This window comes from Camelus bactrianus, chromosome X (genome assembly GCF_048773025.1).
Source record: "Camelus bactrianus isolate YW-2024 breed Bactrian camel chromosome X, ASM4877302v1, whole genome shotgun sequence".
NCBI lineage: Eukaryota > Metazoa > Chordata > Mammalia > Artiodactyla > Camelidae > Camelus > Camelus bactrianus.
This window is the reverse complement of record NC_133575.1, coordinates 42,176,622-42,202,860: the sequence shown is the minus strand read 5'-3', so window position 1 is coordinate 42,202,860 and position 26,239 is coordinate 42,176,622. Positions and strand designations below refer to the sequence as shown.

Genomic DNA, 26,239 nt, shown 5'->3' with positions numbered 1-26,239 from the left:
GAAAACTTTGCAAACCTAAAGAAGGAAACAGATGTCCAAGTACAGGAAGCATAGAGGGTCCCAAACAAGGAGAACCCAAATAGACCAAGACATATTATAATTAAGATGGCCAAAGTTAAAGAAATGATTCTAAAGGCAGCAAGAGAAAAACAAAGAGTAAGTTACAGGGGAACCCCCCCATAAGGCTTTCAGCTGATTTCTCTACACAAACACTGCTGGCCAGAAGGGAGTGGCAAGATACATTCATGGCCCTGAATGAGAAAAAGCTGCAACCTAGGATACTCTATCTGGCAAGACTATCTTTTAGAATAGAAGGAGAGAGAAAGAATTTCACAGACAATGAAAAACTAAAAGAATTAAGCAATACTAAACCTATCCTAAAAGAAATATTGAAAAGTCTACTCTAAATAGAAAAGGAGCAGGAAGCTATAGAAATGTGAAAACCATAGTTGGAAATGCGGTAACTACAATGAATTGCAAAAGAACAAACATGAAGGTGTGAAAGAAAAAGATACCAAAATCATAAAAGGTGGGAGAAGGGAGCAAGGAAATATAGATTTTTTTTCTCTTTTTTTTTCTTTGTTCTTTTTAGGATGTGTTTGAGCCTGCATGACTACCAGTCTAAAGCAGACAGATATAGTAGTGGGTTAACATACTTGAAAAACCACAAACCAAAAGCATACAATAGTCACAAAAAAATCGCAAAAGAAGCCAAGCTAATACAAAAGAAAATTATCATACCACAATACTAAAAACAAAAAGGAAAAGAAAGGAACAAAGAAGAAATACCAAATCAACCTGAAAACGAAGTTCAAAATGGCAATAAACACACATCTCTCAATAATTACTGTAAATGTCAATAGACTAAATGCTCCAATCAAAAGACACAGTGTGGCATATTGGATAATAAAACAAGAGCATACAATATGCTGCCTACAAGAGACCCACTTTAGAGTGAAGGACACACATAGATTGAAAGTGAGAGGATGGAAAAAGATATTTCACGCAAATGGAAATGACAAGAAAGTGGGAGTACCAATACTCATACCAGACAAAATAGACTTGAAACCAAAGGCCATAAAGAAAGATAAAGAAAGACACTATATAATGATCAATGGAGCAATACAAGATGAAGATATTGCACTTGTTAACATATATGCACCCAAAATAGGAGCACCTAAATATATTTAAAAAAAATACTGACAGACATAAAGGGAGAAATTGATGGGAATACAATAATAGTAGGAGACTTTAACACTCCACTAACATCATTCGACAAGTCTTCCAGACAGTAAAACAATAAGGCAATGAAGAGACTAAATGACACAATAGAACAGCTGGACTTGGTTGATATTTTTAGAATATTATATCTCCAAGAAACAGAACATAGATTCTTTTCAAATGCTCATGGAACATTCTCTAGGATAGACCACGTACTCGAGCACAAAAGAAGCCTCAACAAATTTAAGTGGATAGAAATTTTTTCAAGCATCATTTCTGACCATAATGGTATGAAACTAGAAATCAACCACAGAAAAACAAATGGGGAAAAAATGACTGCATGGAGAGTAAACAACATGCTACTAAAAAACCAATGGGTGAACGATGAAATCCAAGAAGAAATTAAAAAATATTTTGAGACAAACGACAATGAAAACACAACCACGTAAAATCTATGGGATGCAGCAAAAGCAGTCCAAAGAGGGAACTTTACAGACTTTCCTCAAAAAACAAGAACAATCTCAAGTAAACAACCTAATCTACCACCTAAAAGAATTAGAAAAAGAAGAACAAACAAAACCCAAAGTCAGCATAAGGAAAGAAGTAATAAAGATCAGGGAGGAAATAAATAAAATAGAGATTTAAAAAACAATAGAAAAAAATCAAACCACGAGATCGTTTTTTTGAAACAATAAACAAAATTGACAAACCTCTGGCCAGGCTCACCAAGAAGAAAAGAGAGAGGATATAAATAAACAAAATAAGAAAGGAAAATGGGTAAATTAAAACCAATATCACAGAAATATAGAAAAATTATAAGAGAATACTATGAACTATATGGCACTAAATCAGACAACCTAGAAGAAATGGACAAGTTTCTAGAAACATACAGTCCACCAAAATTGAATCAAGAAGAAATAGATCATTTGAACTGACCAATCACTAGAGGTGAAATAGAATCAGGAATAAAAAAATTTACCTGCAAACAGTAGTCCAGGACCAGACGGCTTCACTGGGGAATTCGATCAAACATACAAACAAGAGCTCATACCAACCCTTTTCAAACTCTTCCAAAAGACTGAAGAGGGGGGAATCCTCCAAACTCATTCTATGAAGCCACCAAAAGTGGGTATAGAGGGAACCAAAGTGGGTATAGAGGGAACATATCTCAACATAATAAAAGCTATTTATGACAAACCTATAGCCAGCATAATACTCAATGGCAAAAAGTTGAAAACCTTCCTTCTAAAATCTGGAACAAGACAAGGATGCCCATTCATACCATTTCTATTCAATATATTAATGGAATTCCTAGCCATAGCAATTAGACAAGAAAAAGAAATAAAAGGAATCCAAATTGGAAGAGAAGAGATAAAACTGTCACTATATGCAGATGACAAAATACTAAATACAGAAAACCCTAAAGGCTCCACACAAAAACTACTAGAGCTGATAAAAGTATTTAGCAAGGTAGCAGGATACAAGATTAACATACAGAAATCAGCTGCATTTATCTACACAATGAAATATCAGAAAAAGAAAGTAAGAAACAATCCCTAAATCGCATCCAAAACAATAAAGTACATAGGAATAAATCTGACAAAGGAGGTGAAAGACTTATACATGGAGGACTACAAAACACTGATTAAGGAAAATAAAGATGACTTAAAGAAATGAAAAGATATCCCATGCTCTTGGATTGGAAGAATCCCTATTGTTAAAATGACCATACTGCCCAAGGCAATCTACAGATTTAACGTGATCCCTATCAAATTACCCAGGACATTTTCCACAGTACTAGAACAAATAATCCTAAAATTTATATGGAATTACAAAAGACCCTGAATTGCCAAAGCAATACTGAAGACAAAGAATGTAGCTGCAGGAATCACTCTCCCAGACTTTAGACAATACTAAAGAGCTACAGTAATCAAAACAGCATGGTATTGGTACAAAAACAGACATATGGATCAATGGAACAGAATAGAGAGCCCATAAATAACCCACAGACTTCTGGCCAATTAATCTTTGACAAAGAAGGCAAGAACATACAATGGAGTAAAGACAATCTCTTCAGCAAATGGTGTTGGGAAAACTGGACAGTAGCATGTAAATCAATGAAGCTAGAACACTCCCTCACACCATACACAAAAATAAACTCAAAATGGCTTAAAGACTTAAACATAAGACAAGACACTATAAACCTCTTAGAAGAAAACATAGGCAAAACATTCTCTGACATAAATCTTAGCAATATTCTCCTAGGGCAGTCTACCCAGGCAATAGAAATAAGTGCAAAAATAAACAAATGGGACCTAATTAAACTTATAAGCTTTTGCACAGCAAAGTAAACCATAAATAAAACATAAAGACAACCTACAGAATGGGACAAATATTGGCAAAATATGGGACTGACAAGGGCTTAATTTTCAAAATATATAAGTAGCTCAATAATAAAATAACTTAATAATAAAAAAAAACCAAATCCAAAATTGGGCAGAAGACCTAAACAAGCAATTCTCCAGTGAAGACATACAAATGACCAATAGGCACATGGAAAAATGCTCAATATCGCTAATTATCGGAGAAATGCAAATCAAAATTACAATGAGGTTATCACCTCTCACCAGTCAGAATGACCATCATTAAAAATTCCACAAACGATAAATGCTGGAGAGGGTGTGGAGAAAAGGGAGCCCTCCTACACTTTTGGTGAGAATGTAGTTTGGTGCAGCTGTTATGGAAAACAATGTGGAGATTCCTCAAAAAACTAAAAATAGACTTATCATAGGCTCCAGCAATCCTACTCCTGGGCACACATCCAGAGGAAATGCCAATTTGAAAAGACACCTGCACCCCAATGTTCACAGCAGCACTACTTACAATAGCCAAGACATGGAAACAACCTAAATGTCCACCAATAGATGACTGGATAAAGAAGTTGTGGTATATTTATACCATGGAATACTACTCAGCCATAATAAAGAATAAAATAATATCATTTGCAGCAACATGGATGGAGATTGTCATTCTAAGTGAAGTAAGCCAGAAAGAGAAGGAAAAATACCATCTAATATCTCTTCTATATGGAACTAAAAAACACAAATGAACTTATTTACAAAACAGAAATAGATTCACAGACACAGAAAACAATCTTATCATTACTACAGTGAGGTGGGATGGGATAAATTGGGAGTTCAAGATTTTTAGGTACTAACTACTATATATAAAATAGATAAACAACAAGTTTATACTGTATAGCACAGGGAACTATATTCAGCATTTTGTAGTAACCTATAATGAAAAAGAATATGAGAATGAATATATGTACTTATATGTATGACTGAAGTATTATGCTGTACACCAGAAATTGACACAACATTGTAAACTGACTACACTTCAATTAAAAAAAAGAATCAAAGGGGGAAGTCAATATGTACCAAGAGACAAATTAAAACAGAAATATGACATATGAAACCTATAGGATGCATGAAAAGCTGTTCTAAGAGGAAAGTTCATAGCAATAAAGGTCCATCTCAAGAAACAAGAGAAATCTCAAATAAGCAAACTGAATTTACACCTAGAGAAAATAGAAAAAGAAGAGCAAACAAAGCCTAACATTAGCAGAAAAAAGGAAATAATAAAGATCAGAGCAGAATTAAATGCAACATAATTGAAGAAGACAATGGAATAGATCAATGAAACTAAGAGCTGGTTCTTTGAGTAGATAAACAAAATGGATAAACCTTTAGCTAGATTAACAAAGTTAAGAGAAAGAGGGCTTAAACAGATAAAATAAGAAATGAAAAGTTACAATTAATATGACTGAAAAACAAAGGATCATTAGAGAAAATTATGAGCCATTATACACCAACAAACTGGACAGCCTAGAAGAAATGGACAAATTCCTAGACGCATACAGTCTCCTAAGACTGAAATATGAAGAAACAGAAAATCTGAATAGACCAATTATTAGTATGGAGATTGAATCAGTAATCTAACACCTCCCAGTAAGCAAAAGTCCAGGATGATATGGCTTTATATGGCTTCCCTGGTGAATTCTTTCAAAAAGTCAAAAAATTTATATAAGATTTCATATGTATCTTGTCAAACTCTACCAAAAAACTGAAGAGGAGGGAACACTTTCAAACACATTTTACAAGGCCAGCATTACCCTAACAGTATAACTAGATGAGGACACCACAAGAAAACAAAATTACAAGCCAATGTCTTTGATGAACTTAGATGCAAAAATCCTCAGCAAAACAGTAGCAAACCAAAGTCAACAATTCATTAAAAAATCATATACCAAGATCAAGTGGAACTTATCCAATCAATGTGACATATCACATTAACAAAATGAAGGATAAAAATCATATTATCATCTCAATAGATGCAGAAAAAGTATTTGATAACATTCAACATCTACTTATGATGAAAACTCTCAAGAAAGTGGGTATAGAGGGAATGTACCTAAACCTAATAAAGGCCATATATCGACAAACCCATATCTAATATCATACTCAATGGTGAAAAGCTAAAAGCTTTTCCTCTAAGATCAGGATTAAGGCAAAAATGCCCACTGTCACCACTTTTATTGAACATAATATTGGAAGTTCTAACCAGAGAAATTAGGCAAGAAAAAGAAATAAAAGGCATCCTCATTCAAATCAGAAAGAAAGAAATAAAACTGACACTATTTTCAGATGACATGATACTACATATATCAGATATATATATATAAAACTCTAAAGACTGCATCAAAAAACTGTTGGAATGAATGCACTCAGTAAATTCACAAGATACAACATAAATATACTGAGAAATTAAGAAAACAATCACATTTACATTTGTATCAAAAAGAATAAGATACTGATGAAAGAAATTGAAGACATAAATGGAAAGCTATTCCATGCTCATATACTGGAAGAATTAATATTGTTAAATGTCCATAGAACCCAAAGCAATCATCAGATTCAATGCTATCCCAATCAAAATCCCAATGGCATATCTGACAGAACTAGAACAAAAAACTCTAAAAATTTTATGGAACCATAAAAGATCCTGAATAGCAAAACATCCTTGAGGAAGTAGAACAAAGCTGGAGGTATCACACTCCTTGATTTCAAACTATACTATGAAGCTGATAGTAATTAAAATGTTATGGTACTGGCACAAAAAGACAGACAGATCAATGGAACAGATTTGTGAGCCCGGTAATAATGTCACACATGGACAATTAATTTACAACAAAGGAACAAAGAACATACAATGGCAAAAGGACAGTTTTTTTCAATAAATGGTGTTGGGAAAACCTGGACAATCACATGCAAAAGAATGAAACTAGACCACTATACACTATACACAAAAATTAACTTAAAATGCATTAAAGACTTGAATGTAAGACCCCAAACCACAAAAGTCCTAGAAGAAGACATAGGCAGTAATCTCACTGACATCAGTCTTAGTGATGATTTTGTGGATCATTCTCCAAAGGCAATGAAAACAAAAGGAAAGATAAACAATTGGGACTACAACAAACTAAAAAGCTTCTGCATAGTGAAGGGAATCATCATGAAAACAAAAAGGCAACCTACTAAATTGGACAAGATATTTTCAAACCACATGTCTGATAAGGGGTTAATGTCCAAAATATATAAAGTACCCATACAACTCAACAACAAAAAAATGAACAATTGATTAAAAAATGGGCAGAGGACCTGAGTAGACATTTTTCCAAAGAATACATACAGATGCCCAAGAGGCATATGAAAAGATGCTTAACATCATTAATTAGTAGGGAAATGGAAATCAAAATTACAATGAGATATCACTTCACACCTGTTAGAGTGGCCATTATCAAAAAGATAAGAAGTAACAAATGTTGGAGAGCACTTAGAGAAAAGGGAACTCCTGTACTGTTGGTTGGAGTGTAAACTGTGCAGCCATATGGAGAACAGTATGGAGAGTCCTAAAAAATATAGAATAGAATTACCATATGATCCAGCTATTCCACTTTTGGGTATTTATCTGAAGAATATGAAACACTAATTCAAAAAGATATATGCACCTCTGGGTTCATTGCAGCATTATTTACAATACCAAAAATATGGGAAAACCAAAGTGTTCCTCAATGGATGAATAGAAAAAGAAGCTGTGGTATATATATATATATATACAACAGAATGCTACTTGGCCATAAGAAAGAATGAAATCTTGCCATTTGTGATAACGTAGACTGAGGATATTATGCTAAGTGAAATAAGTCAGAAGAAAAAAGACAAATATGCTATGATTTTACTCATATAAAGAATCTAAAAAACAAAAACAAAACAAATTAACAACAAAACAAACTGAAAACAAACACATAGATACAGAGACTAGATTTGGTGGTTACCCAAGGGGAAGGGAGCTGGGAAGTAGGCAAAAAGGGTGAAGGGGGACATTTGTATGGTGACAGATGGTAATTAGACATTTTAGGGTGATCACTTTGTAGTGTATACCAATGTTTAATTATAATGTACACCTGAAACTTTTAATATAATAAAAATAAATTTTTTTTAAAAAGAGAGATTGGCAAAGTGGATTAAAAGTGTTTTGTCTATATGCTGTCTACAGGAAATTCACTTCAAATATAACATTATAGGCAGCTTGAAAGTAAAAGGATGGAAATAGATATATTTTGTAAACATTAATCAAAGGATAGCAGGAGTGGCAATATTAATATTAGTAATTTTAGACTTAAGAGCAAAGAAAATTACTCAAGACACAGACGGACATTATATAATGATAAAAGGGTCAATCCACAAAGAAGACATAGCAGTCATAAAAGTGTATGTATCCAATAACAGTCACAAAATACATGAAACAAAACCAATAGGAGTAAAAAGAGAGCTAGATAATTCCACAGTTATAAAGACTTAAACATGCCTGCTCAACCAGTAGTAGAACAACTAGTCAGAAAATCGTTTTCCTACATGAATATACAAGAACTCGGCAACACCATCAACCAATGAGATCTAATCAACATTTATACAATGCTCCTCCCAATGACAGCAGAATATATATTCTTTTCAAGTACCCATGGAACATTTAATAAGATAGATCATATCCCAGGCCATAAAATAAATCTCAATAAATTTAAATAACTGAAATTATAGAAGCTGTGTTCTCTGACCATAATGGAATAAAACTAATTTGATAACAGAAAGATAATAGGAAAATCTGTAAAAACTTAGAAACTAAACAACAACTTCTACGTAAACTATGAGTCAAAGAAGAAGTCTCAAGGGAAATAAAAAATGCATTGAAGTATGGAAAAATAAACATACGACATAGCCATGTTTGTGGGCTAGAGCTGAAGCAGTACCGTGAGGGAAATTTACAGCACTAAACGAATACGTTAGAAAAGAGGAAAAGTATCAAATTGATAATCTAAGTTACCATCTCAAGAACCTAAAAAAATAAGAGTAAACTAAATGCAAAGCAAGCAGAATGGAGTAAATAATAAAGATAAGAGCAGAAATCAGTGAAACTGAAAGCACAAAGGCAACAGAGAAAATCAATGGAGAAGCTGGTTCTTTGAAAAGATGGAATTTACTAACTCCTGCCAAGAATGACCAGGAGAAAAAAGGGAAGATGTAAATTATCAACATCACAAATGAAACAGTGGATATCACTACAGACCCTGCACAAATCAAAAGACTAATAAGGGAATAATAATACAAAGAACTCTATATACATAAATGTGACAACTGAGATGAAATGGATCACTTCATTGAAAAACACAAATTAACACAACTCACTTAATATAAAAAAGATGATTTAAATAGCTCTATAACTGTTAAGGAAATGGAATTTGTAATTTAAAACTCTTGAAAAAAAATCTTCAGGCCCAGTTAGTTTCACTGCAGAATTCTACTAAACATTAAGAAAAGAACTGACAAGTTCTGCACAATATTTTCCAACAATATAGATGAGGAGAACACATCCCATTTTATTTTATGAAGCTAGTATTACCATGATATCAAAACCAGACTGTAAGGGAAAAAAAAACTACCACCCAATATCCCTCATGAATATAGATTAAAAACATTTACAATATACTAGAAAAGAGAATTTAGCAATATATGAAAAGAATTATACACCATGACCATGTGGGGTTTATTCCAAGAAAGCAATGCTAGTTCAGTATTTGAAATTAGTCAATATAATCCACTATATTAACAGGTTAAAGAAGAGAAATCGATTATATGAATTGATATAGGAAAAGTATATGAGGAAATTCAATACTCATTCATAATAGAAACTCTCAGGAAAAAAAAAAGGAATGGGTGAACACTTCCTCAACTTGATAAAGAGCCTTTACAAAAATCTTATGGCTAACATTATACTTAATGGTAAAAGAATGAAAGTATTCCCCTGGGATAGTGAACAAGGAAACATTATCCACTCTCATCCCTCTTATTTAACATGGTGCTGAAAGTTCTAGTCTGGGTAATAAGGCAAGAAAAGAAAAGAGAAGGCATATAGATTGGAATGGAAGAAATAAAACTGTCCCTATTTGCAAATGACATGGTAGTTTACATAGAAAATCTTAACAAATCTTCAAAAAAATCCCTGAAGTGAGTGAGTTCAGCAAGGTTGTGGGATACAAGATAAACATACAAAAATCAATTGTATTTTTTAGCACAGAACCTGACCACAGTGTTGGGAGGGGGCACAATCTGCTTGCCTACAGGCACTGAGAGCAGCACAGACCAGAGATGCCAACGGATGGCCTCTGGAAGCAGCAAGCTGAATCAGGGCGAAGACAGACAGACCACTTCATAAAATCATTAAGAGTGCACAGTCTCCATGAGAACACCCCCCCGTCCTTTTTTAAAATCTTTTTTTTAATCTGTTCTATTTTCTATTACCTTTTTAATTTTTACTTTTTAAACAATTGTATATGTCTATAGTTTAATCCCTTAATTTTTTGTTTAAAATATTATTATTATTTTTTCAAAAAAATCCACCTCATTTCATTTTTATTTCTCTTGGTTTTGATCTCCTGTTATTGATTATACACAGGTTTCAAATTGTTTTGGTTCTTTTCTCCTTTTTTTTTTTTTAAAGGTTTTTAAGAAATGTCTCAACTCAATTGTTATTCTGCTTCAATTTGCTCTTCTATTATTGATTATACACTGTTTTCAGACCTTTTTTTTCTCCCTTCTTTTAAAATTCTTTTTTTAAAGTTTTATTCCTGCATAGGCTTTAAATAGACAAATAAACTCCTTAAGGACCACAATAGATAACTGATACTCCATAAGCCACAGTGCCAGAGAGACATGAGCAAGATGAAGAAGCAGAGGAGCCACTCCCAGTTAAAAGAGCAAGAGAAATCCCCTGAAAGAACCATCAATGAAATAGACATTGATGGCCTAGTAGATCAAGATTTCAAACAAGGAGTGACCAAAGTACTGAAGGAATTAAAAGAAATAGTGTTTAGAGATATAAAATGTGTCAAAAATGAAACTGAAGCTATAAAGAAGAGCCAAGTAGAAATGGCAAATTCATTTGCTGAGATGAGAGCCAATCTAAAGGCTGTACAAAGCAGGCTAGATAACGCAGAGGAACGAATAAGTGACCTAGAAGCCTGGACAACAGAAAACACCCAATCAGAACAGCTGAGAAAAAACCAAATAAAAACCAATGAAAACAATATAAGGGACCTATGTGATAATATAAAGTGTGCCAATCTATGCATAATAGGGGTTCCAGAAGGGGAAGAAAGAACCAAGGGGATTGAAAAGGTGTTTGAAGAAATCATGACTGAAAACTTCCCAAACCTAAAGAAGGAATCAGATATCCAAGTACAGGAAGCTCAGAGGGTCCAAACAGGAAGAACCCAAACAGACTCACACCAAGATATATCCTAATCAAGATGGCCAAGTCAAGGATAAAGAAATAATCCTAAAGGCAGCAAGAGAAAAACAAAGAGTAAGTTACAAGGGAACCCCCATAAGGCTTTCAGCTGATTTCTCTACACAAACACGACAGGCCAGAAGGGAGTAGCAAGATATATTCAAAGTCCTGCATGAAAAAAAAATGCAGCCTAGGATACTTTACCCAGCAAGGTTACTCTTTAGAATAGAAGGAGAGATAAAGAACTTCACAGGCAAGCAAAAACTAGAAGAGTTTAGCAACACTAAACCCATGCTAAAAGAAATACTGACAGATCTACTCTAAATAGAAAAGAAGCAGGATGCTATAGAAATGAGAAACTCATACCCGGAAAGGTGATAACTACCATGAAATACAAATAGAATAACCATGAAATTGTAAAAGAACACATCTAAATCATTAAGAGTGGGAGAGGGAAGCAAGAAAATACAGATTTTTTTTTTCTTTTTTAAATTTTTTGTTCTCAGTAGGATGGGTTTGAGCTTATATTACTATCTGTTTAATACAAACAGTTATAGTAATGGGTTAATAGACTTACAAAAAAGGGTAACCACAAGCCAAAAATTTGCAAGTGAGTCACAAAAACTAAATAAAATCCAAGATAATACAAAGGAAAATTACCAAACCACAAAAGGAAGAAGAAAGGAACAAAGAGGAAATACCAAATCAACTGCAAAAATAAGTTCAAAATGGCAATAAACACACATCTGTCATTAATTACTGTAAATGTTAATGGACTAAATGCTCCAATCAAAAGACATAGAGTGTCAGACTGGATAATAAAGCAAGAACCTTCAATATGCTGCATACAAGAGACCCACTTTAGGGAGAAGTACACATATACATTGAGAGTGAAAGGATAGAAAAGGATATTCCACGCAAATGGAAAAGCCAAAAAAGCAGGTGTAGCAATACTGATTTCATACAAAATAGACTTTAAAACAAAGGCCATAAAGAAAGATAAAGGACATTTTATAATGATTGAAGGAGTAATACAAGATGAGGATATTACACTCATTAATATATATACACCAAATATAGGAATACCTAAGTACATAAAACAGTTACTAACAGAGATAAAGGGGGAAACTGATGGGAATACAATCATTGTCAGAGATTTTAACACTGCATTAACATCACTGGACAGATCTTCCAGACAGAAAATAAATAAGGCAACAGAGAAATTAAATGATACAATAGAAAAATTAGATTTGGTGGATATTTTCAGAGCATTACACCCCTCTCCAAAATAGGATATACATTCTTCTCAAGTGCACATGGAACATTTTCTAGGATTGATCATGTACTTGGGCACAAAAGAGGCCTCAACAATTTTAAGGAGATAGAAATTATCTCAAGCATCTTTACTGACCACAGTGCCATGAAACTAGAGATCAACTACAGAGAAATAAAGGAGAAAAAAAAATGAAAGCATGGAGATTAAACAACACACTATTAAAAAACCAATGGGTCAATGATGAAATCAAAGTCAAAATTAAAAAAAACCTTGAGACAAATGAAAATGAAAACACAACCACACAAAATTTATGGGATGCAGCAAAGGCAGTGCTAAGAGGGAAATTTATAGCAATACAGGCCTTCCTCAAAAAAGAACAGCTCAAATAAATAATCTAACCCACCAGCTAAAAGAACTAGAAAAAGAAGAGCAAAAAAACCCCAAAAGTCAGCAGAAGAAAGGAAATAATAAAGATCAGGGAGGAAATAAATAAAATAGAGATTTTTTTTTTAAAAAAAGAGAGAAATCAATCAAACCCAAAGCTGTTTTTTTGAAAAAGTAAATACAATTGGCAAACCTCTGGCCAAACTCACAAAGAAGAAAAAAGAGAGAGCACAAATAAGCAAAATAAGAAAGGAAAATGTAGAAATTACAACAAATAACATAGAAATACAGAATATCATATGAGAATATTATGAAAAACTATATGGAACCAAAGTGGATAACCTAGAGGAGATGGACAAGTTTCTGGAAACATACAGTCCACCAAGACTGAATCAAGAAGAAACTGACCACTTGAACAAACTGATCACTAGAAATGAAATTGAATTAGCAATAAAAAAAAAACTCCCTACAAATAAAAGTCCAGGACCAGACAGCTTCACCGGGGAATTCTACCAAACATACAAAGAAGAACTCATACCAGTCCTTCTCAAACTCTTCCAGAAGACTGAAAAGGAGAGACTACTCCCAAACTCATTCTGTGAAGCCACCATCACCCTGATACCAAAACCAGGCAAAGACACCACCAAAAAGGAGAATTACAGACCAATATCACTGCTGAACATAGATGCAAAAATCCTTACCAAAATATTAGCAAATAGAAGCCAACAGCACATAAAAAAGATTATACATCATGATCAAGGGGGGTTCATCCCAGGGACACAAGGGTGGTTCAACATATGCAAATCAATCAATGTAATACATCACATCAGCAAGAGAAAGGACAAAAACCACATGATCATCTCAATAGATGCAAAAAAAGCATTTGATAAAATTCAACACCCATTTATGATAAAAACTCTCACCAAAGTAGGTATAGAGGGAACATCTCTCAACATTATAAAAGCTATATATGGCAAACCTACAGCCAGCATAGTACTCAACGGTGAAAAGCTCAAAAGCTTCCCACTAAAATCTGGGACAAGACAAGGCTGCCCACTATCACCACTCCTATTCAACATAGTCTTGGAAGTCCTAGCCACAGCAATCAGGCAAGAGAGAGAAATAAAAGGGATCCAAACTGGAAAAGAAGAGGTAAAAGTGTCACTATATGCCAACGACATGATACTATATATAGAAAACCCTAAAAGGTCCACACAAAAACTACTAGAACTAATCGAAGAATTCAGCAAGGTAGCAGGTTACAAGCTTAACGTTATCAGTTGCATTTCTTTACACTAACGATAAATCAACAGGAAAAGAAAGTAAAGAAAACTGGACAGCTGCATGTAAATCAATGAAGTTAGAATATTCCCTCAAACCATACACAGAAATAAACTCAAAATGGCTTAAAGATGTAAATATAAGATAGGACAGCAAAAATCTTCTAGAAGAGAACACAGGCAAAATATTCTCTGACAGAAATTGTAGCAGTGTTTTTCTAGGTCAGTCTACCAAGGCAATATAAATAAAAGCAAAAATAAACAAATGGGACCTAATTAAACTTATAAGCTTTTGCTCAGCAAAGGAAACTATATACAAAATCAAAAGACAACCTACAGACTGGAAGAAAATATTTGCAAGCAATGCAACTGACAAGGGCTAAACTTCCAGAGTATACAAACAGTTCACAGAACCCAGTAACAAAAAAACAACCAAATCAAAAAATGGGCAGAAGACCTAAACAGACATTTCTCCAAAGAAGACATCCAGATGGCCAACAGGTACATGAAAAGATGCTTAATAACGCTAATTATCAGAGAAATGCAAATTAAAACTACAATGAGGTATTACCTCACATTGGTCAGAATGGCCATCATTAAAAAGTCTACAAGTAACAAATGCTGGAGAGGGTGTGGAGAAAAGGGAACCCTCCTACACTGTTGATGGGAATGTAATTTTGCACAGCCACTATGGAGAACAGTATGGAGATTCCTTAAAAAACTAAAAATAGAGATACCATATTACCTAGCAATCCCACTGCTGGGCATATATCCAGAGGAAATGCCAATTTGAAAAGATACATGCACCCCAATGTTCATAGCAGCACTATTTATAATAGCCAAGACATAAAAGCTACCTAAATTGGCACGTGATTGGATAAAGAAGCTGTGGTATATATATGCTATGGAATACTACTCAGCCATAAAAAAGAATGAAAGAATGCCACTTGCCACAACATAGATGGACCTAGAAATTATCATACTAAGTGAAGTAAGTCAGACAGAGAAAGACAAATATCACATGATATGATTTATATGTGGAATCTAAAAATATGAGACAAATGAATTTATTTACAAAAGAAGAACAGACTCACAGACATAGAAAACAAACTTATGGTCACCAAAGGGGAAAGGAGAAGGGATAAATTAGAAGTTTAGGTTTAGCAGATACAAGCTACTATATAGAAAATAGATGAACAACAAAGTCCTACTGTATAGCACAGGGAACTATATTCAATATCTTGTAATTGCCTATAATGAAAAAGAATATGAAAAAGAATATACATCTGACTGAATCACTATGCTGTATACCAGAAACAAACACAACATTGTAAATTAACTGTACTTAAATAAAGAAAAAACGTGTAAAACTTTAAAAAAAGAAAAGGAGAAAATCTGTGGCATATAGGACTAGGCAAAAAGTTCTACAATAGACTTGACACACCAAGAGCATGATCCATAAGAGGAAACTGATAAACTGGACAAAATTAAAAACTTCTCTTCTGGGAAAGACCTTGTTAAGCTGATGAAGGGACAAGCTACAGACTAAAGAAAATATTTTCTAACCACATATCTGACTAGTATCTAGAATATATAAAGAACTCCCAAAACTGAACAGTACACAAAACAAAACAATTCAATTGCAAAATGGAGAAGAAGATGAACACACACGTCACCAGAGAGGATATGCAGATGGCAAATAAGCACATGAAAAGATAGTCAGTCAGCACCATTAGCCAGTAGGGAAATGCAAATTAAAACCACAATGATGTATCGTGAACTTACCTATCAGAATGGCTGCTAAAAAATTAGTATCACCAAATGCTGACAAGGACACAAAGATACTGTATAACTAATAGATTGTTGGCAAGAATGTAAAATGTTACAGCCACTTTGGAAAACAATTTGGTAATTTATTTAAAAACTAAATACCAATTTGAGCCTCTTGTTTGAACAAAAATTCCTAGCAAGTGCAGGTAAAGAAGATGGTGGAAAGAGCCCTGGAATTGAGGTCAGAAGTTCTAGTTCTGACTCTCATTCATTAGTCATGTGAACTTTGGCAAATTGGAAACTTGACTTTCTGAATCCTAAAAATTTCCTTATTTTAAATCAAGGATAATACCAACATTGTCTACCTCATAGAATTGCTGGAGGGGGTTGTTGAATGAAATAATGGATGTAAGAATGCTTTCTAAAATGTAAAGCATGATACTGTAAAGTTTGAGATTTTACATTTGTGCAGTAGCCACTTTGCCACTGTATGGAGGCATTTAATAAAGGTTACCTGCTTAATAAATAATGAATGAGAAACTGGTCATTAAAAAAGTCAAACAAGGGCAGAATTTTTCCCCCAGCATTTAAAACAAAAGGTATACATAGCACATTCAATCAAACAGGAAAAAGCAACAGAACGCTAAATAAAGAGCCAAGAGGGTTATTAAATTAATCTCTGCATAAAAAAGCTAACTATTCCATCATGTTTAAGGGGATGAACAATAATGGATGAGAGGCTCGTGAAAAATTAGAAAAACATTAACCTATTTAACAGGCAATGCAAGAGCCAGAGAGATGGAACAGTAATATATTAGACAGAATAAAAGTGGCAAAACCAAAATGCTCAGAGCAGTTTTGGCCTTATATGGAGACTATGGAAATTGATCAATTTGAATTTATAGTACAATTTAATTTTAGTTTGTATTCGTTACTATGGCAAACACATCTGAAGGTCCAGATGAGGCTCATGGCTTAGAAATTGAATTTTCTCTTCTTCCCAAAAGAAAGTTAAGAAATATATATATATATCTCCAAAATGTTCAATTTAAAAAAATTTTTTTAAACTTAAATTCACACAGGCCATAATTACATAGCTCCAGAATTCTAGGTTTCTGTAAGTTGATGCTAGTTTGTACCAGGTTGTCACCCTGCTATATTGTTCTACCATCTGTTGTGGTTTGCAGATATTTGAATATAAAGAAACAGTTGAGCAAAGTTAGAATCCTTGGATATTAAGATGGACTCAAATAATGATTTTTTTGTACTACTTTAAACAAGCCATTTAACCTTCTTAATATTTTATAGCTCCCTTATAATAACAATACTACCTTACATGTGTATGAGCTGTTAAAAGCTTACAACACATATTATTATTTCAACTGATCCTTAAAACCTCAGCTTGGAAGTCAGAGTAGGTATTATTTCCATTTTACAAATGAGAAAACTGAAGTCAAACAGCAAAGGAGAAATATCCATATGCAAAAACAAATAAGAAACCATTCAGACTCTCATCTCACACACCATAAACAAAAATTAACTCACAATGAATCACAAACCTATATATAAGAGATAAAAGTATAAAAGCTACAAGAATACACAGAAGAAAATCTTTTGCAAATTTGGAATAGGCAAAGATTTCTTATCAAGATTAAAAACATGACCCATAAAAGAAAAAAATGATAAGTTGGACTTCATCAAAATTCAGAACTTTTGCTTTCTAAATGATGCCATTAAGAAAATGAAAAGACAAGCCAGAGACTGGAAGAAAGTATTTACAAATCATATATTTGATAAAGAATTTGTATCTAGAATATATAAGGAACTCATGTAACTCACTGAGAATCCAAGTTAAAAATTGGGAAAAGAATTAAATCTTTCCAAAGAAGATATACAAATGGTCAATAAATACATGAAAAAATGATCAAGTGTTCGCTATCAAGGGAATTCAAATCAAAACCACAATGAGCTACCATTACATACCCACTAGGATGGCTATAATACAACAGATGGACAATAACAAGTGCTGATGAAGATGTGGAGAAATTGGGACCCTGATACACTGCTGGTAGGAATGTAAAATGGTGCAGCCACTTTGGAAAACAGATCACAGTTCCTCAAAAAGTTAAATATAGATTACCACATGACCCATTGGTTCATGTACTCAAGAGAATTGAAAAACATGTCCACACAAAGACTTGTACATAATTGTTCATAGCAGCATTATTTGTAGTAGCCAAAAAGTGGAAACAATTCAAATGTTTACCAACTAGTGAGTGGATAAACAAAATGTGATATATCCATTCATTAGAATATAATAATATTCATTTATTCAGCAATAGAAAGGAACGAAATACTGATACATGCTACAGCATGGGCGAACCTCACAAATAGTCAGCTAAATAGAAAGAAGCCAGACACAAGAGGTCACATAGTATATGATGCTACTTATATGAAGTGTCTAGAAAGAGAAAATCTATAGAGATAGAAAGAAGATCAGTGGTTGCTTGGGTCTGAAAATGGGAGCAGGAATTGACTGCAAATGGCTAGAAACATTTGTAGGTAATGGAAATATTCTAAAACTAGATTATGGTGACAGTTGCATAACTATAAATTTACTAAAAATCAGAGTTATACACAATTAATGAATTTTATAGTATGCAAATTACATCTTAATAAAGTTAATTTTAAAATTACTGAATAAACTTGCACTGAAAATTTAAAAAATCAGCAGAAAGACTAAAATACAGATCTTTCAGTGATTCTTCTACTCTATCACCTGCCTCTGAGAAATGACAGGAATAACAATAAACTTTTTCAAAGGGTTAGTATCATCACAGGGAAATAATAATTTTACCAGGTTTTGAAAATACAAAATAATTCAAAATGCCAGGTGGTACTGCTCTTTTGACCTAATCTGCAGTATATCTGTATTAGAAATTTTTTACTTTTAACTATTTACATTTCAGAAACCCAGGGAATTTTACAGTGTGTAACTACATTTTAATATGCATTTATTTACCCTAAAACTCATATCAAAAAGCATTATTCTATGTAATTTCTAATACATAAGACAATGCAGTTCTCTAAAATTGGCTTGAAGTTAAGTATCACTGTTTGACTTACTGTGCGGCTAATAAGGCCCAGAGCATCTTCAAAATAGCCCCAAACTTCTTCCAGGGGATGGAATACTGCACTTGGCGCTCCATCTGGCACTAAGAGGTTAACCAAGCTGCGCACACACTTGCTGAAAATTAAAAAGAGAAAACTCATCCCATAAGGAAAGAAATCATTGACTTCATGGCTAAGATAAGTAAAATCTGGATCATATCCCAGACAAAGAGCTTCAAAACACTTCTGTTCTCCTTTCAATTTTATCTGGCCTCCAAGCTCAGAAGACAGATTTTTGAAGATATAAAAGGGGTTGACCAATCTTTCCTTTTATTATGCCTATGGTTGTCTTTCACTTGTTTTTTCTTTTTTTTTTAGTTGCTTGCACTAAGGAGTTGTGGCTATTTACTATATTTTATGAGCTGGTTTAATCTACAGGCACTTTAAAGCATCTTGTTATATCCTTAAATGGGGAAGGGAACTGGGATTTAAATTGGGAATAATTCCAGGAGAACTGTCTCTTATGTCTCAGAAAAAGAAGACTGTAATGAAGTTTTCCAGAGAAAAATCACACAATATCTATTTTTCCCCCATGTCTAGGCATATAGAACATAAAATCTCCAATAAATACTATTTTATATTATGTACAGCACTTACTGGTCCTCAAAGAAAAATGCTTAGAAAAAAAATATGAGGCAAATTTAGCAAAATGTTAACATTTGTTAAATTTGAGTGGTGGATACATTGGTGTTTGTTATATTAATCTCTGTGCTTTTCTGTACATTTGGTGTATTTAGTAATGAAATGAAGAAAGGTAATTAGTAATTTTATTATATAGATAGACTCACACAAAGAAGCAACCTTCCCCATCTTTTTCTCCTTCAGGAAAACCAAACTCCTTGACCTTGCCTTTAATACAACTCTAAATATGGAGCTGTTCTGAGGGCGTTTTAGTCTAGGAATTACAGGAGTGTCCCAATCATCTTTTAAGTTGAGCCAGTTGAGTATGATTATGGGACATTGACTAAAGCACTTTTGGCTTTCCAAAAGCTGGGGTTCAGTGTTGAATTATATTTACTAACCTGTATTTCAAAACATCAATTGATTCTTTCTTTTTGTGGAGCAATAAAGCTTTTTTCAAGGCCTTTAGAGCAATAGAAGGATAGTATGCAGGCATTTCCATTGCTAATGCTATAGAAAGGGAAGCAAAAAGACTGTGAACACCATAATCTCATCCATCACAGTTTTGATCCCAGGCTACAACTTGCTTTCTCTAATGAAACTGACCTGAAACAGTTTACACAAAAACAAGCAGAAAAAAACAAAAATGAATTTTATAAAATGATGAATCAGTGGTGGTTTTCAGAGATAGCTTCTACATTCTGGGCAGAGTAACATGGTAGGATCTCTAGGTTATACCTTTTTGTCAGCAAACATCAACAGAGAACCTACTGTTTCTGTGACCCTGTGCATAGTCATACAGGTGAAGCAATAATCTTATGAACCAGAGTCAAGGAGGGGCACACTAAGAAGGAAACAGAAAGCAGGTCAGTAAAAGGTTACTATTCAAAAACAGATTTATATTACAATACATTGTTTTTGTCTAATACTAAAAACAGGAAACACTTGACATGAGAGTATCTGAGATAAAAACTCCTAAATGCATTTACCAGGCCTCTATAATTGGAGTTCCATTATACAAGGAACAGTGGTCGCCATCGCATGTCTATAAGGTATACACCACCAGCTCCATTTCCCTAGGAAGTCTGTCTTGGCAAGACAAGGAAAGGCAAATGTGACTCTTGTGCACCTGGGCTACCTAATACCTTTATATAGCCCAATGAAAAATTTGAAGGTGGCAATTGTGTTTAAAAAAATCACCAGTATTTCTCTATACATGTTAATAAATGGCTAAGATTGCATCACCTTTGATTAGTGAAGGAATTGATTATCTACTTCTGAAGCTTGAGCTACCCCTATTATGTAGCTATATTATTCAATTCCACACATAGAATAACTTTGAGCACCTATTATGAGCAATGCATTTCACTAGGGTTTGTAAGTACAACAAATATAAGTAATTATTGTTCATGACCCTAGGAGCTTATAATCTCATATAAAGGAAAAGATAAATGCACAAATGATTATAATACAAAATAGTTCAAGAATGCCACTAGGGAAGGAGAAACAAAGTGTTATGAGGAAACATTGCTTCCCACCCAGAGGAAAGAGAGAAGAGAAAGAAGAAAGAAAAAAGTAGTGTGATTTAAATGGGTACCAGCTTTCCAAAAACATAAATATAGCTCTTACATGCGATTGTTTCCAATGTTTTACTTTCTAAATGAGGCAGTCCCCACACTGATTCCAGGAAGCTGTCCAGTAATGGATCATTCAATTTGGCTTTGACTTCAAACTCATACAGCAGAAGCAATGTCTCACATGGATCATCTGAGAAGTCCCCTAAGAAAGAGGCAAAAATGCAACATCTTTTGTGATTGCACTTCATTATTCTCTCCTATTCTAATTTCTCTCCTGGGAAGATTTTCTTATTGAATAAAATTAATTTTACTTATAATTTGAAGGATATCCCAGTTCCTGTAGGTAGATCATTTATATTTTAAAATCTATGAACTCACCAATACTTTCACACCCTGAAATGCACTCACTAGCATTGCCAACATTTCCTGAAATTATTGCCATGTTCCTAAATGGCCGAAAAAGTCTTGCTGCTATCTAATTCAAATCCAATTTTTACCTGCCTTACTTTAATGACTGAGTTAACCAGAAGATACAGTGCAGTATAAACCAACTGTGGTTTTTGTTTCAATTAGTCAACAATATTTCTTGGTTATCACTATAGGCAGAATCTTCTGTCAGGTGGCATATACCATACTATGTGAGATGGTTTCCATTCACCCCTGTTAGACCCAACTTTTTAAAAAGTTTGGAGGTGGAGCATACATACAATAAACTAAGTGAAGTGCATTAATCTGAAAACACCTTAATTAATTTTATATATGTTTAAACCCATGTTAACTACTACCCAGATCACGATATAGAACACTTTCAACATTTGTGCTCCTTTCCAGTCAATGCCACATTTGCAGAGTTAACAGTTATTTTGACTTCTATCACTATTGATTGTCCCTATCTGTTATTGAACTTCAGTGCTAGCACACAGGACTATAATCAGCTTATGAATATTAACCTTGTATCCTGCAACTTGCTAAATTCATTTATTAGTCCCAGTAACATTTTGTTGATTCTTTGGGACTTCCTATATAAAGAATCATGTCATCTGCAAACAGATAGTTTTATTTCATCTTTTTCACCCTATATGTCTTTTTCCATTCTTTTCCTTCCCTTATTGCTTTGGCTAGGAACCCAGGATGATGATGACCAGGAGTAGTGAGAGTAGACATCCTTGACTTGTTCCTGCCCTTAGAGGGGGAATTCTTTCATCATTAAAAATGACATTAGCTGTAGGTTTTATTTTTGTAGATTCCCTTTATAAGGTTGAAGAACTTCCCTACTATTCCTGGTTTGCTGACAGCTTCTATCACAAATGGATGTTGAATAGTGAATCTGTTGATATGGTGAATTAATTGAGTTTACAATGCTGAACCTAGGCTAAAACCTCACTTGGTTATAATCTATTATCTTTTTTTCATATTTTATTTACTTAAAATTGCTAATATTTTATTGAGTATTTCTGCATCTATTTTCATGAGGAATATTGGTCCATAGTTTTCTTATATTTTATATAGTATTGGTTTTAGGGTAATACTGATCTCGTAAAATGAGCTGGGAAGTTTGTCCTCCTCTTCTTTCTGAAAGAGTTTATATAGAATTTGTATTACATCTTCTTTAAATATTTGGTAGAATTCCCCAGTGGAGATTTACTAGGAGATTTCTAACTATGAATTCAATGGACATAGGACAGTTCAGGTTACCTGTTTCTTCTTGTGGGAAGTTTGCTAGTTTGACTTTCAAGGAGTTTGTCCATCTCTTCTAAGTCTTCAAATTCATGGGCATAAAGTTGTTTATAATATTCCCTTATTATCTCTTTTTAATGTCTGTAGGGTCTATAGTGATGTTGCCTCTTTCATTCCTGACATTGTTAATTTGTGTCTTGATCTGCCTAGCTAGAGGTTTCTCAGTTGCATTGGTCTTTTCAAACAAGAACACAGCTTTTGGTTTCACTGATTTTATCTACTGTTTTCTGTTTTAAATCTTATTGACTTCTGCTCTTACATTATTCCCTTTGTTCTATTTGAGTTGGCTCAATTTGCTATTTTTTCCCTAGTTTCTTAAGGTGGGGGCTTATTTAAGATTTCTTTTTCTAACAGAAGCATTTGATTCTACAAATTTTTGTCTAAACACTGGTTTAGCTGTATCCTCCAAATTCTTATATGCTGTGTTTCATTTTAATTACATTCTAACTATTCCTAATTTCCCTTGTGAATTTCTCTTTGACCCATTCAAGTATTTTTTTTTAATTGAAGTATAGTTGATTTACAATATTATATTAGTTTCAGGTGTACAACATAGTGACTTAGTATTTTTATAGATTATACTCAACTTAAAGTTATTACAAGACAATGGCTATATTTCACTGTGCTGTATAATATATCCTTGTTGCTTATCTATTTTATACACAGTAGCTTGTACCTCTTAATTCCATATGCCTGTCTTGTCCCTTCCTCTTCACTATCTCTATTGGTAGCCACCAGTTTGTTCTTTATATCTGTAAATCTGTTTCTGTTTTGTTATATATATTGGTTTGTTTCATTTTTTAGATTCCACATATATGTGATAACATAGTATTCCTCTTTCTCAGTCTGACTTACTTCACTAAACATAATATTCTCTAGGTCCATCCACGTTGCTGCAAATGGCATTATTTCATTCTTTTTTTATGGCTGAGTAATATCCAATTATGTGTGTGTGTGTGTGTGTATACCACATCTTCTTTATTTATTTGTTGATGGACATTTAGGTCTTAAATCTGTAGCTTGCTTTGGGTAGTGTGGACATTTTAACAATAATTCTTCCAATCCAAGAATGGGGGTATCTTTCCATTTCTTTTATCATTTTCAAATTCCTTCATCAATGTTTTATAGTTTTCATAGTATAGGTCTTTCACCTCCTTGGTTAAGCTTATTCCTGGGTATTTTATTCTTTTTGATGTGATTTTAAATGGGATTGTTTTCTTGCTTCCTCTGATAGTTCATTATTAGTGTATAGAAAAGCAACAGATTTCTGCATATTAATCTTGTATCCTGTAGCTTTACTAAATTCATTTATTAGTTGTAATAGTATTTTTTGTGGAGACTTTAGAATCATGATATATAGTATCATGTCATCTGCAAATAGTGCGTTTCACTTCTTCTCTTCCAATGTGGTTGCATTTTATTTCTTTTTCTTGCTTGATTGCTGTGGCTAGAACTTCCAATACTATGTTAAATAGAAGTGGCAAGAGAGGGCATCCTTTTCTTGTTCCTGATCTTAGAAGAAAGGCTTTTAGTTCTTCACCATTGAGTATGATGTTAGCTGAGAGTTTGTCATAAATGGCCTTTATTATGTTGAGATATGTTCCCTCTATACCAACTAGAAGTATGTTGCTTAATTTCTAAAGATTTGGGGATTTTACAGATAGTTTGTATTATAGATTTATCATTTAAGTCCATTATGGTAAGAGAAAATACTTTGTATGATTTTAATACTTTAAAAAATGTTCAGGTTTGTTTTATAGTTCAGAATATGGTCTATGGTGAATGTTTCATATGCATTTGAAAAAAATATGTATTTTGGTGTTGTTGGGTAGAGCATTCTATAAATGTCAATTAGATCTAGTTGATTGATAGTTTTATTTATGTCTTCTATATACCTATTGAGTATCTGTTGACTTACATTCTGTTGATTACTGAGAGAGGAGTATTGAAGTCTCCAATTGTAGTATGGATTTGTCTACTCCTCCTTTCAGTTCTAACAGTTTTTGCTTCATGTATTTTGAAGCTCTGTTGTTAGGTACATTACAGATTTAGTATAGTTATGTTGTCATGTTTAATTGACTGCTTTTTCATTATGTCCCTCTTTATCCTTAGTAATATTCCCTGCTTTAAAGTGTTTTATCTGATATTAACATAGACATTCCAGCTTTCCTTTGATTAGCATTTGCATAGTGTACCTTTTCCAGTTCCTTTTATTTTTAACCTATCTATGTCTTCTTATTTAAGTGGGTTTCTTATAGACAGCATGTAGCTGAGTCTTGATTTTTTTTAATCTAGTCTGACATTCTTGATCTTTTGGTTGATGTGTTTAGAACAGGGGTGAGTAAACTACAATCTATGGGCTGGCTGCTTATTTGGCAAATAAAGTTTTATGGGAATATAATCATGTCCATCTGTTTAAATATTACCTATGTCTGTTTTCCTGCTACAATGGCAGAGCTGAGCCATTGTACCTGAGGTCATATGGCCTGCTAGCCTAAAATATTTACTATTGACTCTTTGAGAAAAGTCTCCTGATCTCTGATTTAGAATATTTATATTTAATACAATTATTTATATAGTTGGATATTCTTTAACTTCATTAAAATGAATTATACTTAGAACAACTAGACAGATGATCAAGAAGGAAATATAAGTCTTGAAAACACTGTAAACCAACTAGACCTCCTGGACCTCTACAGAACACTCAATAGCAGCAGAATATACATTATTCTCAAGTGCACACAGAAGTTTCTCCAGGATAGACCACATGCTAGGTCATAAACAAACCTCGATAAATTGCAAAGTATAAAATAATAAAAAGTATGTTCTGTGACACCAATGCTATGAGGCCAGTATTACTATGATACCAAAACCAGACAAAGACATCTGAAGTAAAGAAAATTAGTGAAAGAAGCCAGTCACAAAAGTCCATGTATTATATGATTCCATTTATCTGAAATGTCCAAAATACGAAAATTAATAGAGACACAAAGTATACTAGTGGTTGCTTAGGCTCCTGGGAGGTGGGGGGCAATGTGAGGATGAGGGTATGATAGCTAATGGATACAGAGTTTCTTTTTGAGGTGGTAAAATATTCTAAAATTGGCTATTGATTGTGGTTGCACATATCTATGAATATACTAAAATCCACTGAGTGATATACTTCAATGTGTGAATTTTATGGCATGTGAATTATATCTCAATAAAAGTTGTTTTCAAAAATGATTTTTATACTCTGTAACATTCCTTTGTGCCTGACTTCTCTTGCTCATGATAATGTCTGTGGTATTCATCTA

At 33.5% G+C, this 26,239-nt stretch overlaps 1 protein-coding gene across 1 annotated transcript in view; it reads right to left on the bottom strand.

Annotated features, from left to right (window-relative positions):
* Positions 1–26,239, bottom strand: part of TEX11 (testis expressed 11) — a 299,458-nt gene that overhangs the window by 27,617 nt on the left and 245,602 nt on the right. Inside the window, exons 27-29 of the mRNA XM_045509206.2 lie at positions 21,259–21,408; positions 20,031–20,139; positions 18,964–19,084 (exon numbers count right to left, since the gene is read on the bottom strand). Of these exons, the coding sequence (XP_045365162.2) occupies positions 18,964–19,084; positions 20,031–20,139; positions 21,259–21,408 (380 nt within the window). The remainder of the gene's footprint in view (positions 1–18,963; positions 19,085–20,030; positions 20,140–21,258; positions 21,409–26,239) is intronic.